At 39.8% G+C, this 15214-nt stretch overlaps 1 protein-coding gene across 3 annotated transcripts in view; it reads right to left on the reverse strand.

The window, feature by feature from the left end:
- The window catches only part of RTN1 (reticulon 1), a 117568-nt gene that overhangs the window by 4830 nt on the left and 97524 nt on the right, over window positions 1–15214 (reverse strand). For all 3 annotated transcript variants that reach the window (XM_081936993.1, XM_081936994.1, XM_081936995.1), the window contains 2 exons: window positions 3962–4169; window positions 2771–2909 (listed from right to left, as the gene is read on the reverse strand). In XM_081936993.1, coding sequence (XP_081793119.1) covers window positions 2771–2909; window positions 3962–4169 — 347 coding nt within the window. The remainder of the gene's footprint in view (window positions 1–2770; window positions 2910–3961; window positions 4170–15214) is intronic.

Raw genomic sequence — 15214 nt, forward strand, 5'->3', positions numbered from 1 at the left:
CAATCACACTAGACTACCAACATAATAGTAAGTGATATTGGAAAGTTTAGATGTAATACTTCAGTTTGTCCATTATTATTTAATTAAATACATTTAATTCAATTTTTAGATGAACATTCTGGTGTAACCAAAGCTTTGTGGTCAGTAGTTAATAGGGAATAAATCTAAATCTTGTCTTGAATGTCTAGAACAGTGGTTCCCAACCTTTTTGGGCCATGCCCCACCTAAGCATCTTTAAAATCCTGATGCCTCCCGCCCCAACCCCCCCCCCCCCCCCCGGATATATAATTCTTACTTTATGCAAAAAGTGAACTCTAGTCAGGGAGGAAGCATAAAAGGCCATTAACGTGGTTTAAACAAGGTTCAAATTGCCCCCATTAAAAATCAAATTGCCCCCCTATGGGGCATGGGATCCACATTGGGAATCACAGGGAGGGAGGGAGGAAGGAAGGATGGAAGGCATTTCCTATCTTTCTGAATCATTAGAGCTATATACTTCCCTCACATTTTTCTCTCCCTTGCAAGCTAAGGAAGAAATGAAACTATCGTGTTACTAAGTAAATTGGCATTTCTGTGTTATTGCAAGAAGATGTGGTGGTGGGTTAGCTTATCTTGAGCATGGTATCTCAAGAAATAATATGGCCATTTGTACATATTTAACTGACCCTGGGATTGCATTCTAAATCAGATATTTTAAATTCTTGCTTGCTTTTAAATAATGTTAAATGTTCATCCAATTTCTAAAAAATAATTAGTTTAATACTCTACTATTATTATACCCTAAAATTTAAACTTCCACTTTAAATATCTCAGGGGTTGCCACAAAGAAGAGGGATTCAAACTATTCTCCAAGGCACCTGAGGGTAGAACAAGAAGCAATAGGTGGAAACTAATCAAGGAGAGAAGCAACTTAGAACTGAGGAGAAATTTCCTGACAGTTAGAAAAATTAATCAGTGGAACAGCTTGCCTCCAGAAGTTGTGAATGCCCCAACACTGGAAGTCTTTAAGAAGATGTTGGACAGCCATTTGTCTGGAATGGTATAGGGCAGCGATGGCGAACCTTTTTTGGCTCCCGTGCCACAAGTGGGGGGAGCGCAGGGGGGTTGTGTGTGGGCGTGCCGCACCCATAATACAATGCACGACCCCTCCAGTGCGCATGCGTGCACTACAGGCGCGACCCCCTATTTTTACATGCTTTTTTCGCCCTCCCCAGGCTCCAGATGCTTTATAGGAGCCTGGGGAGGGCAAAAAGAGCCCCGCCACCCCCCGGAGGCCCTCCAGTGTCTACAGGGACTATCCGGAGGCTTCCCTGAAGGCTTCAGAACGCTTAAAACGACCCTCTGAGCAAACCGGAAGTGACTTCCGGTTTGCTCGGAGGGTCTTTTTGAGCACTCCGAAGCCTTCAGGGACCGTCCGGAGGCTTCCCTGACACTTTCGGAGCGCTCAAAACGACCCTTCAAGCAAACCGGAAGTGACTTCCGGTTTGCTCGGAGGGTCATTTTAAGCGTTCCGAATGGTCCCTGAAGCCTCGGGGGGGGGCGGGGAAGGCTCTTTTCGTCCTCCCCAGGCTCCTATAAAGCCTCTGGAGCCTGGGGAGGGCAAAAAATGGCTTTAAAAAAGGGTGAACTTAGCTGGCCAGCGCACGCATGCGCGCTGGCCAGCTAACAGGGCACCGCCTCACGTGCCCTGACAAATGGCTCCGCGTGCCACCTGTGGCACGCGTGCCATAGGTTCGCCATCACTGGTATAGGGTTTCCTGCCTAGACAGGGGGTTGGACTAGAAGACCTCCAAGGTCCTTTCCAACTCTGCTATTGTATTGTATTAAAAAGCCCTAAATTTTATTCCTTTTAACTGAAAGCTAGTGTGCTCTAGTGGGTATGGACTAGGACTCCCACGCCAGTGGCGGGATTCAATTTTTTTTACTACCAGTTCTGTGAGCGTGGCTTGGTGGGTGTGGCAGGGGAAGGATACTGTAAAATCTCCATTCCCTCCCCACTCCAGGGGAAGGTTACTGCAAAATCCCCATTCCCTCCTGATCAGCTGGGACTTGGGAGGCAAAGAATAGATGTGGGTGGGGCCAGTCAGAGGTGGTATTTACCAGTTCTCCAGAACTGGTCAGAATCTCCTGAATAGAGGGGGGGGAGACACTCTCTAAGAACTGCCTTGAGCTACTTTTTTAAAAAAATGGAATGCTGCTTATTCATGTTCTATTTATTCATGCATAAATAAAATGAACATGAATGAAAAACGACGTGAACTCTGGGTTCTCAAATCCTAGAGTATGTTGAGCCAGATTTTCAGTGTTTGGAAAGGGAGATTTGCAGCCTTTTTTTTTACCTGAAATTCTGTAGAAGAAGAATGAGTTTGGCAAAATTAATGGTCAGTATCTGCTACATGACAGAGTTTATAGAACTGAGGTTTTTAAAGCACATTATGACACATTCTGAGAGCTAACAAGAAACAGTGCAGGAAAAAAAGATTCAATTCAAGCTGATTGCAATAAGAACTTGTTATAATTTCAAACTGATCTTATTTTTAAGCATCAATCTGATCACTATGATACCTCATGGCATTAAATCCTACTTGTTAATTATATATTGATTTTCTTAAAATAAATATTTTATTTACCTCTCCAGTACCAGCCATGATGGTATCCTTTGAAAACCTTAAAGGAATTAATTTGAGAACTCTGGCAATGTAGCTCTTCCATCACAAACCTGAAATTTTCCCTTCTCTAAATCCCCATGCTTGTTTGGTGGTTCACCTACCTTTAAGGAATCTACCAGATCCTGGACCAGAAAAAGCCGCCTAAGCTCTTTGACTGTGCTGTTCACATAGAACTGGAGGCAATCTGTGTATTTCTGAATCTGTTCCTGGGAGAGAGACATTTCCATTTCCAAGTAGTTTCTGTTGAAAAAGAAAAAGTCTAACTCAGATTTCACTAGCTGAATTCTTCTTTCTTATACAGAATCTTTGGGTTGCAGCAGTGGTGAAATTTGATTCTTTTACTACTGGTTCTGTGGGTGTGGCTGGGCAGGCACGAGCAGGGGAAGGATACTGCAAAATCCCCATTCCCTTCCCACTCCTGGGGGAAGGATATTGCAAAATCCCCATTCCCACCCCTCTCTAGGGCCAGCCAGAGGTAGTATTTGCCGGTGCTGTGACCTACTCAAAATTTCTGCTACCGGTTCTCAGAACCTGCTGAATTTCACCCCTAGGTTGCAGACTGAAACATGCCAACGATAGGGACAGCCAGCCTCTTTGATCATATTTCATTTATTTGTTTAAATTCATTTCCCTCTTTTTTATATACCATATATTCTGTTTAGTGAAAATAGTTTTCAACTGGACAAAAAAGTAAAGAGGATAAAGGATAATTTCAGGGGCAAATGCAATATAATTGGACCCAGAAAAGCCTGGGGCAATAAAAATAATTACTATTTTTACTAGCTATTCACAGGGCTGGTACAGTATCTGATTCCTGATCCATACTGCCAACAAATTTTATATATTGTATATGATTGTTGTCCACCTGAAGTTGATAAAAGCTTGAAGAAGGATGGATCTTAAGATTTATCATCAATGATACTGGGCAGCTTTTCCTCCTTAACGATTTTTGTTTGGATGAAAGCAGTCAAATTTAATGTTTAGATTTTGGCTGTCTATAAATGAGGCAGGAAAACCAGTCTGGAGGCTTTTTTGCCTTTTGACTTGACTGATCCCACCCAACCAAGCTCAACAGTTGGCCAGTTAAATCTTAAACACTCACATATAGATATTTAGCTCAAAGGTTAATGTGAAAAACTAGTGGTTGCTAATTGAGTTGGCAAACAATTCAATTATATTCAGTCAATTCAAGGAATGAAATGGGTAATGACCAAAGTGGGAATTTATTTCTCTAAAAATACTTTAAAGTTTTTACCAATTGTTGCACTTAGAAACAACCAGAGATCACTCACTTGAATGGGTGTCCTTCATCCGTTTTTTGCACAGCCTGTAGCACTGATTTGTAGATTCTGAAGCTGATAGTGGCAGAGAGAGCTGCTAATGCCAAGTAAGCAATTACACTGACAACACTGAACTGGGTTAGGGAGAATAATAACAGCAGGATGCTTCCAAACATGATCCCAGTCTGCTTGATGTCACGCCAGTATAAGAGATCAATAGCTGGAGAATGAAAGGCAAACAATAAATTTTCCAATCGTATCATCAGAGACTTCGATCAAAAATTCATGCCCGATTAAATGATTATAGAAGTATAACGAATGCCCAGCAGTCCAAACCTATGCTGTGTCGACTGAAATTAATTTGTGTTATTTCATTGGTAAGGTAACCAAGATTTTAATACCTTTTTGTGCATTCTTCTTTTCCTATGCTTTAATGCAGGAGTGCCAAACTTGATTTCATTGAGGGCCACATCAGGGCCAGATGGACATGGCTAGCTTGACATCACTAGTGTCAGGAAACACCTGTGATGGCCCAGGCAAGGCTGTGGGCATCCCCCTGCAGCCCTCTGCCAGCAAAAACAGAGCCCGGAAGGGCTGCGTGTGGTCCTCCCAGGTTCCATTTTTGGGCACAATGGCCTCCTGCAGCCCTCTGCCAGTGAAAATGGAGCCCAGGAGTGCCACGCACAGCCCTCCTGGGGTCCATTTTCACTGTCAGAGGCACCATGGACCAGTCCTTCACTATTTGCAGGGTGTCCCCACAAGACATCCCTGTTTGACATCCCTGCTTTATTGCATAAGATTATTTAAAAAGTGTAAATTCTGCTTGCTTAGAACATTAATCCTCATGCACATTGGCAAACTATTTCTGTGCTTTCAAACAATAATCATTCAGGAACACAAAGAACTAGAGGGATTTATTTAAATATGCTATTTAAATATGCTATTTACTTGCTTTGTTCTAGAAATTAGCATATTTTCCAAAAAAGAACTATGGGAGTAAATTTAGATTGTTTAATTAAGGTCGAAAATATCCAGGAAAAATAACAGGAAAACAATAAAGAAAGATTGGGGCTTTTCCAGAAATAGTTTTATTGAAGATACAAATTTAACCATTAAATTCAAGACACACTTTCAGGGAAGTTTATACAGGAAACTCTTGGCTGCTTATGGATAAGAGGAGATCAAATTACCATGAAATTGTCAAACTTGTGGATGTTGGAAAATGCATTGTCTACATGAATAAAGCAGGAGACCCAGTACACTAACAACAACAATATAGAGAGTAGAGATGTTCTTCAACTTAACTGGACAGAGCACCTTGAAAGTGAGATTATTGAATCAAAAAAACAGTCAGAGCCTATGTTCCAATACAGCAGGGGTGTCCAAACTTGGGAACTTTAAGACTTGTGGACTTCAACGCCCAGAATTCCCCAGCCAGCCATTAAGGAGGCATTGTGCTCTTAAAAGATCACTAACCAATTAATGAAGTTGCAGATTTTGGATTAGATTAGTCTATGATGATCAGAACAAGTTTTGTGAATCCCTCGGAATTCAATAATTTAGAGGGAGGGGGGAAGCAGGGATAACTTTACAAAACCTTTGCAAACACTACGCATAATTTGCATCAGTATGGTATTAGATTTCTATTGAAATCATAGCCATTGTTTCTTGATATACATTTTATGCAAAGTATTATCTTACTTTTGGGGGTACATATCCTTCTTTAAACAATTCTATTAACTTAGGAATCCTGATGAACTGTCTGCAGTTTTGTCTACCTGTCACAATTCAACTAACAATTACACATGGCAGTGAATTAAATTTGCAAAAGTGGGTCAGGATGATTTACTGTGATTAAAAGCTATTTGAATTACAAAAAAATTAACCCAAAGGGAATACATCACTCATGCTCATCCTGACATTTATCATCCCAGCCATTTCTTGAAACTAAGACTGCAGGTGCCTATTGTCTGGAGCCATAAATTGGTTAGAGGAAATCTAACCATACTTTAGGATGTTCATGAATCATCCACTTTGTGGATCACAAATGCAAGTATCTCTCTCTCTCGCGCGGGCTTCAAAGTACCTCATGAGCATAATCAAAAGGAATAATAAAAGAACAGAATGCAGCAATTACCAACAGCAGTAAGAATAGATAACTGTCCCCTCAAAAGATACCTCTAAATGACCACCCTTCTCCATCTGTTCTAAGCATGGCACAAATATGTCCTATGAACAACCTTTTTCTGTCATATCTCAGTAATGTTGCTTTCACTCTGTCCTAAGCTCACAAGTGGGACATATTTAAGCTACCCATAGTTGCTCTGATACATAAGAATTTCCCCCTCTTAATGAGGTAGACTTTTTTACCCACTAATTTGGAGATAAATCAGATGACCAGCAGTGAGATGAAATAAGCAACAGAGCTGGTTAATAATGGGCAATAGGGTATGATAGTTGTATGGTTTCCTCATTACTCAAGAATGATAGGTTTTTAGTTAACGCCTAAAGGCATCAAAAGGAAAATCTAGTGTGTCCCTGAGAAGGTCTTGTCCAATATACCGAGTGATCATGCAAAATATTACTTCAAGACATAGAGACCTGCTATCTCTGAACAACAAAATACATGGGATTGTGTGCATTTATTTATTTATGACTAGCTGTTAACCTAGTGCTCCCTGGGTATTTATTTATCCCAACCCTCCTTCCATGAATGTCGCCGCAATTTCTAATGTTGAATTTCCCCCCTTACCAGAGGAACCCCCCTTATGGAGTACTGGGAAGCCATTACCATGGCAACTCCATAGTGCTGTACAGTAGAATCCATTTTAAGGCAGTACGGTAGAAGCTGTTTTAAGGCACAACAGGCTTTTAACAGAACACACACTCCGAGGGGTGTTTGGGGTATCTTACCCCCCACAGTATTTGTTTCCAGAGGGTAAGTCATCTGTGTACCAAGTTTGGTTGAAATTGCTCAAGGCATTCCAGAGGTATGCTGGAATATACACAGACACACACAGCCATTTTGATAGGTAGGTAGGTAGGTAGGCAGGCTGCCAACTATTTTGTCTAGATCGATTTATTGATGTACTACTATACTATCCATATGATCAGATTGATGTGGTGTACAAAAAACATAAAAATAACTCATACAATAAAATATATTTATAAAAATATAAATATAAAATATAACCAATCCACATCTAACATAGATATCACATAGGAAGACGTGAAAGAAAAAAATGGCAGGCAATTACCATTATACTTCAAAAGTCACCTGAGTAAAATTGTTTCCATAGCAATGTCAGAAACGAGGGCATCAAGAGCATCATTAGGGCAAGGTATTCCAAACTGCTGAAGCTACCACAGAAAAGCCCTGCTTTCTGATCTACATTCCTCTCTCTCTCTCTCACACACACACACACACCAAGGTGGTTAGAACTTGAGGAAGTCCACTCTAGAAGGTCTGAGAGAATGAGCAGAATCATGTTGGAGAAATATTCTGACCTAAGCAAGGAAATGATCTGGAATATGTAAGACGCTAAATGAGTCGTTAGAACTACCTTGGAAATTATCAGAACTGCAAACAATTCTGAGAAAGCAGAGGACAAGGCATTTGAATGTCCCAAAGGTGCTTTTTCAAGAGGCAACTGGACTTTCTTGGGTTTTTTTTTTAAGATTGTTTCATTTCTCATCCAAGAAGCTTCTTCAGCTTCTTGGATGAGAAGTGAAATGTCTACAAAGAAAAAAAAGGAAGTCCAGTTGCCTCTTGAAAAAGCACCTTTGGGACAACCATGACTTGGATAACTGAGAATCTTCATAAACAAGGCATTTTAAAGATTATTTGCTGCTGTGATCCCGGACTCATCTGTCTGCCTAGAATCTAGATTGAGTAGGGACCAAGAAGATTGCCTAGTCTGGCCTGCACTCTGGACCCCCTTGCCAGTGTCATTTTTCTGGGTTCGGACAGGTATCTACCACTACCGGTAGTCCTCAACTTACAACAGTTCATTTAGTGACCATTTCAAATTACAATGGCACTGAGAAAATGACCGCTTTTCACAAGGACAACCATTGCCATATCTTCATGGTCATGTGATCAAAATGCTTGGTAACTGACTCATGTTTATGACAGTTCCAATGTCCTGGGGCCATGTGATCACCTTTTGCGACCTGACAAGCAAAGTCAATGGGGAAGCCAGATTCATTTCACAATCGTGTTACTAACTTAACAACTGCAGTGATTCACTTAACAACTGTGGCAACAAAGGTCATAAAATGGGGCAAAACAAATGTTTCACTTAACAACAGAAATGTTGGGTTTGAATGTGGTCATAAGTCGAGGACCACCTGTAGTAGGCAGCACCACCAAACCAGACATGTCCCCTCCTGAGTCACTGGCTGCTTAGCATGCATAGAGAGAATGAATGAGCCAAGGAAGAGTGGATGTTATTTGGGAGTGCGAAGAGGCATGATATTAGCGATGATCCAGTTGACAACATATATTTAGACTTTGAAAAGGCTTTTGACAAAAATCTTCCGCTCAAAATTTTGAGTAAGATTAGAAGTTATATTTTAATAAGGTAGGAATGTAATGGTCTATGGCAGGGGTGTCCAAACTCTGGAACTTTAAGACTTGTGGACTTCAACTCCCAGAATTCCCCAGCCAGCATGGCTGGCTGGGGAATTCTGGGAGTTGAAGTCCACAAGTCTTAAAAGTTCCAGAGTTTGGACACCCCTGGTCTATGGGAATGTCCTCAGGAGATAGGAGGAAGAGCTGCAACTTGGTTGACAATCATCATGCAAAAGGCATCTCAGTCCTCAGAAGGAAAAGAAGGGTGGAAAGCATCTCAGAATGGTCCTTCCTATTTTTTGAGAAAGTGAAAGTAAAGGAGCAGAGAAGTGCTTTTAGACTTGTAAGATTCTAATACTGTAACTTTAGAATAAATATAGTGTTAATAGTCATGGTTTATGCTTCTTGTCTTGGCTACTCCAAGGAGCTGTTATGGAGACAGATTGCAGTGGGCAAGGACAGAAATAGACCAAGGAGAACAATATAGCTTAAGTCCAAATTAAGTAGCAAATATGTGCAATGTAGTTCTGAGACACCTCCTTAATTCACAAGGGTATAAAAAGGGGAGGAAGTACATCGCAATCAGACTTGAAAATTCTCAATAAAAGTAGTTTTAGCCTTCCTATGGAGGTGATTCTTGGTCGGTCTATTTGGTGGGACTGACACAGATGGTAGGAACCAGGAGTAAATGGACATTAAAATGTTACATCAGGAAATAGGAGGACTCTCTATAATATATTCTAACTATTCCTAATATGTTAGTAAACTACAGGTGAAACTTGAAAAATTAGAATATCGTGAAAAAGTTCATTTATTTCAGGAATGCAACTTAAAAGGTGAAACTAATATATGAGATATACTCATTACATGCAAAGCAAGATAGTTCAAGCTGTGATTTGTCATAATTGTGATGATTATGGCTTACAGCTCATGAAAACCCCAAATCCACAATCTCAGAAAATTAGAATATTGTGAAAAGGTGCAATATTCTAGGCTCAAAGTGTCCCACTCTAATCAGCTAATTAAGCCATAACTCCTGCAAAGGGTTCCTGAGCCTTTAAATGGCTCTCAGTCTGGTTCAGTAGGAATCACAATCATGGGAAAGACTGCTGACCTGACATTTGTGCAGAAAACAATCATTGACACCCTCCATAAGGAGGAAAAACCTCAAAAGGTAATTGCAAAGAAGTTGGATGTTCCCAAAGTGCTGTATCAAAGCACATTAATAGAAAGTTATGTGGAAGGAAAAAGTGTGGAAGAAAAAGGTGCACAAGCAGCAGGGATGACCGCAGCCTGGAGAGGATTGTCAGGAAAAGGCCATTCAAAAGTGTTGGGGACTTTCACAAGGAGTGGACTGAGGCTGGAGTCAGTGCATCAAGAGCCACCATACACAGATAGATCCTGGATATCGGCTTCAAATGTCATAGTCCTCTTGTCAAGCCGCTCCTGAACAACAAACAATGTCAGAAGCGTCTTACCTGGGCTAAAGAAAAACAGACCTGGTCTGTTGCACAGTGGTCCAAAGTCCTCTTTTCTGATGAGAGCAACTTTTGCATCTCATTTGGAAATCAAGGACCCAGAGTATGGAGGAAGAATGGAGAGGCACACACTGCAAGATGCTTGAAGTCCAGTGTGAAGTTTACACAGTCTGTGTTGATTTGGGGAGCCATGTCATCTGCTGTTGTTGGTCCACTGTGCTTCATTAAGTCCAGGGTCAACGGAGCTGTCTACCAGGAGATTTTGGAGCACTTCATGCTTCCTTCCACAGACAAGCTTTATGGGGATGCTGACTTCATTTTCCAGCAGGACCTGGCACCTGCCCACGCTGCCCAAAGCACCAAAAACTGGATCAATGACTGTTGGATTACTGTGCTTGATTGGCCAGCAAACTCGCCTGACCTGAACCCCATAGAGAATCTATGGGGCATTGCCAAGAGAAAGATGAAAGACATGAGACCAAACAATGCAGAAGAGCTGAAGGCCGCTATTGAAGCATCCTGGTCTTCCATAACACCTCAGCAGTGCCACAGGCTGATAGCTTCCATGCCACGCCGCATTGAGGCAGTAATTGCTGCAAAAGGGGCCCAAACCAAGTACTGAATACATATGCATGCTTATACTTTTCAGAGGTCTGATATTGTTTTATGTACAATCCTTGTTTTATTGATTTCATGTAATATTCTAATTTTCTGAGATTGTGGATTTGGGGTTTTCATGAGCTGAACCTCCATGACATTAAAATTTCGGAATCATTTGTCTATATTATATCTTTTTTTCAGATTTTGTCATGTGCTTGTTTATATAATGTGTCAAGATCTCAAAGTGGGTACATGTATGTTCTATGTTCTTCAAATGATTCAAGAGTGCATAGAATTACCATCTAACTCTTCTTTGTCAAACCTTCCCCAATGTCCAACAAGTGGCACTAATTTATTTATTTTGTTTATAGCCTTTTTCCCCCTTCTGAGAGTTCATTGTGCATGTGGTGTCCCCATCCTTTCCTGTAACAATTCTATGACATAATCTTGGCTGTGCCACAAGGAAGAGTTTCAAATTATCCACGGAGTTCTACAGTCAAGCAAGGATTTGAATCAGGTCTTTCCTGATCCAAATACGATGCACTACACTACAGATAATATTTTGAAAACATCATTGCAAGTGAGCTTGGCATCTGACTCTCATTAAAAGGAACCACGAGAATTGTTATTTACCACTTTAGCTTATGTACCTTTACCAGAAATTTGACACACAGCAAGAAAAGCTTATTCCAGATCTATACCAGAAGATTAATATTGGTTATCTACTGCATATGGAAGTGTTTCTGGAGCAGAAACGAGGGGCTAGTTGAATAGCTCTCAGAGGTCTTTTCCCCTTCTCTCTAACAGTAAGCGACATTCAGCATACAGCAGAATTGAGGAGAAAAGGCCTGCCATACCAGCAAGTCTCATTTCTGATGTGTGAATTCATGAATTTGAAGAAATGAAGAGGACTTCATGAGGCTTCTGTACAACACAGACAAAGTTCATCTCTCTTATGAGCCTGTGTACCATGGAGACAAGGCTGAACTTATGAGGCTGCGTAGACAGAAAACACCAACAAGCAAACTGCTCTGAAAATTACTAGAGAGAGACAGACAGATGGACGGATGGACGATGGATTTTTACTTATACCTAGCACAAAATATAACTATGACTGAGCTAGAGAGCAGTAATTAATAACTGGTATTATTAATTAATTTGTAATGTTGGCTGGTCAGCAAGGTACAAATAGCTGTTTCTTATTTGGGGAGGAAGAAGGGTATCATCAAGTTGAATTTGACTTGTGGTGACTCTATGGGCAGTTACTTGCCATCAGAACCCATTGTGAAATGTTATTGTACATCCTGGTAGGCAAAAAGGTTTCCAGAAAAGCAACATAGTGTAACCATGTAAGATTGGAACCCACAAATGACCAGCAAACTATTACTGCCTTGCTGAGGAAACCATTGAGAAGATATGCATTTTTCTAAGAAAAGAATGTAAGAACTGAATTAAAATATCCTTTCCTAATCATGCCTCATTGAGCAATGTATTTGCTAACAGTTTCAAAGGATGATGCATTGATTCTACCTGTGGTTATTTTAAAATCACTCTAGTAACGATGTCTGAACATCACATGAAATCATTACAAAGTCTCTGTGCTTTAGAAAATCTTAGGTCATCTAGTAAGTGCTGTTTATGTATTTGGAGAAGATGCTAAAATAATTAGGCAATTACTATTATGTTACCTCTGTATTCTGATTTTCCTCCAAGACGTAAAATTCTTTTTTAAAGTAATCTATCCTTATCTATTGCTACTAAAGCTCCGCTGTGTGTCTGTTTGTAACCTGAAAACCCTTCCTTCACTTTCAATTAATTTTAACAGTATTTATTCAACCTTGCCTGTTTCTAATTTTTTTAACTTTTATATACTGTTTTTATATTTTCATATTTTATTGTACACTACCCTGACTCCCCTTCTGAGAGAGATGGGTGGTTCAAAAATGTGAAAATTAAACAAATAAATAAATTTTCAGTTAGCCCGAACAATGTATTATAATGCAACAGTTTCTGAATCAAATGACCTCCAATCTGCTATGTTAAAGAATATGTACAAAATCTGGGACCTCTTATTACCACTGAATTGAAATTTCAAGGATCTTCAAACCAGTTATATTTGCAAAGTTGTTGCTACTGTAGCATCCACATGGGCAGGCACAGTGACATCACTGTAATTTCTAATGTTCCTTGTTTGTTTGTTTGTTTGCTTGGATTTATATGCCGCCCTTCTCCAAAAGGACTCAGGGCGGCGTACAACATTAAAAAAGACACACGCCCCAAAAGTTAAAAAAAAATTAAATACATATCCAAAAAAACAAACCGAATTTAAAAGACAATACATTTAAAGTAAGTTAAAATTAACAGGCCAGGCCGGCTTGCTGGAAAAGCCAACTTTTTAGGGCGTGTCGGAAGGACCGGAGGTCAGGGATTATGCGAAGCTCCGGGGGCAGCTAATTCCAGAGGGAAGGCGCTCCCACAGAGACGGCTCTCCCCTTGGGGGTCACCAGCCGACACTGTCTGGCCGACGGCACCCTGAGGAGGCCAACTCTGTGGGATCGTACTGGACGGTGGGAGGCTACTGGTGGCAGTAGGTGGTCTCGCAGGTACCCTGGGCCTAAGCCATGGAGCGCTTTAAAGGTCATAATTAATACCTTGAATCGCACCCGGAAAACAACCGGCAACCAGTGCAGGCCACTTAAAAGGGGTGTAACATGGGAGCACCTAGGTACCCCCATGACAACCCGCGCGGCCGCATTCTGGACCAGCTGAAGCCTCCGGGTGCTCTTCAAGGGCAGCCCCATGTAGAGAGCATTGCAGTAGTCCAAGCGAGAAAGGACAAGGGCATGAGTGACTGTGCACAGAGCATCCCGATCCAGGAAGGGGCGCAACTCTGAAAAGTCAATGGGGATGCCAGCAGGAAATTGGAAGTCATTCCCACTGCTTTCTTCTTCATCTGTGGTCATTTTGTTTACCTCTTTAGGTAAATAGATATTGACAAAGAATCACCCAATGGGTCATAGATTCTGTATCCATAGGCTCTATGGATTGTAACTGTAGGCTCTATGGATTGCAATTTTGGTACAATCATCCCTATTTGCCATAAAGCCTTAAATTTATGGTTTTTGTTTGATTTACTGTTTATGATACTTTAGAACTGCCTGGAACATTGTAGACACACAAATTGTCTTCAGATCAATCAGAATTATATTAACTTTAAAAAGCAAAAAGGATTTTCTCAGAATTTAAACAGTAGATATTTGTTGTTTCTATTCATTGCTTGTTATTCATTACTAATGTTTAGAATGTTAATGTTTTAATGTTAATGTTTTAACTATTTTATTGTAATATGTAATATTCTGGAAATCCTATATTTGGAAAAGTTTATGAAATCTATTAACAATGCATGAATAAATTAATGTCTACAGGATTCAGCAAAGACAGGACTGCAATTATGCAAACTTTGGGCAAAATCCTATCTTTTACCTTACTGGTTCCAAGATGTTTAATCAAAGCTACTATAAAATCATGATCAGAAAGAGACTGATAACCCATTTCCTAACAAATATTCTTAAAACTTAGTCAGCAAATATTAATCAGTTAGTTAGAAATGTTAATTGGGAAAAGTGCTCCCAGAGTTATGATTTTTGGTTTTCAGAAGCTAACAGTTCTCCTCCTATAATGACTGCAAAATCACATTATATGGAGAATTTGCATAACATGCTGCTGAAATGGAAACCAGTACTATATGAATTTGATATAAAAATAGAACACACTGAATGTACACTGAAAGGTAGAAATTTGGAACTATCAATAAATGAACTTTAATCATTTAAATTTGAATGGATTAGTCAATGGAAGATTAATTATAGAAAAACTATTTTAATAGCTGTGATTGTAGACTGAGAATTAAGGTTTTTATCTACTGACATTATTTTGGCTTCATTATATTAATGATATCTGGCTGGGGAGGATGAAACTTGTTAAAAAAATAGATGACTGTTTTTATTTAATTTTAAATTCTCAATTCCTTCGAACACTTTGAAATTATTTGGAAAATTGCAAATGATTTTTTAAAATCTGCTAACTACAAGATTGGTTGTTTCAATAACCAATCCATCCATTAACAATTACTTAATCTAGCCTTGGCAAACTTGGAACTGTTTGGATATCTTCTGATTATAATCATTGTCCCAAGCTATTCAATATAACAAAGGTAGAAGGAAAAGCGGGACAGATGTGTGTTATAACATTTACTGGTGCCATAAATAGCCTGAAGATACTTCATTTCATTTGTACATGTAGCGATAGAGTATGTCCTTATTGATTGCAGATAAATATCTCTTCTCCATTTTGTTTCTATAGATCCTTAAAATTCTAAAACTTGCTTATAGTTGAAAACATAATATAGATGTCTGACAAAAAATGATGTTTGGAAAGATGTTTTCATTTGAATCCAGTTCTTGAATATCCTAAATCAAATCTTTTCAGTGATGCAATAACACATTCAGGTTTTTCATGACCTCAAACTGTCTATCAAACTTCAATGTAACCAGAATTTCTACCAGGATGCTATTGAATCTATTTCAATCCTTTCAGGTGTAAGACTGAAATTTC

The sequence above is a fragment of the Natrix helvetica genome (assembly GCF_964273705.1).
Source record: "Natrix helvetica genome assembly, chromosome: 1".
Taxonomy (NCBI): Eukaryota; Metazoa; Chordata; class Lepidosauria; order Squamata; family Natricidae; genus Natrix; species Natrix helvetica.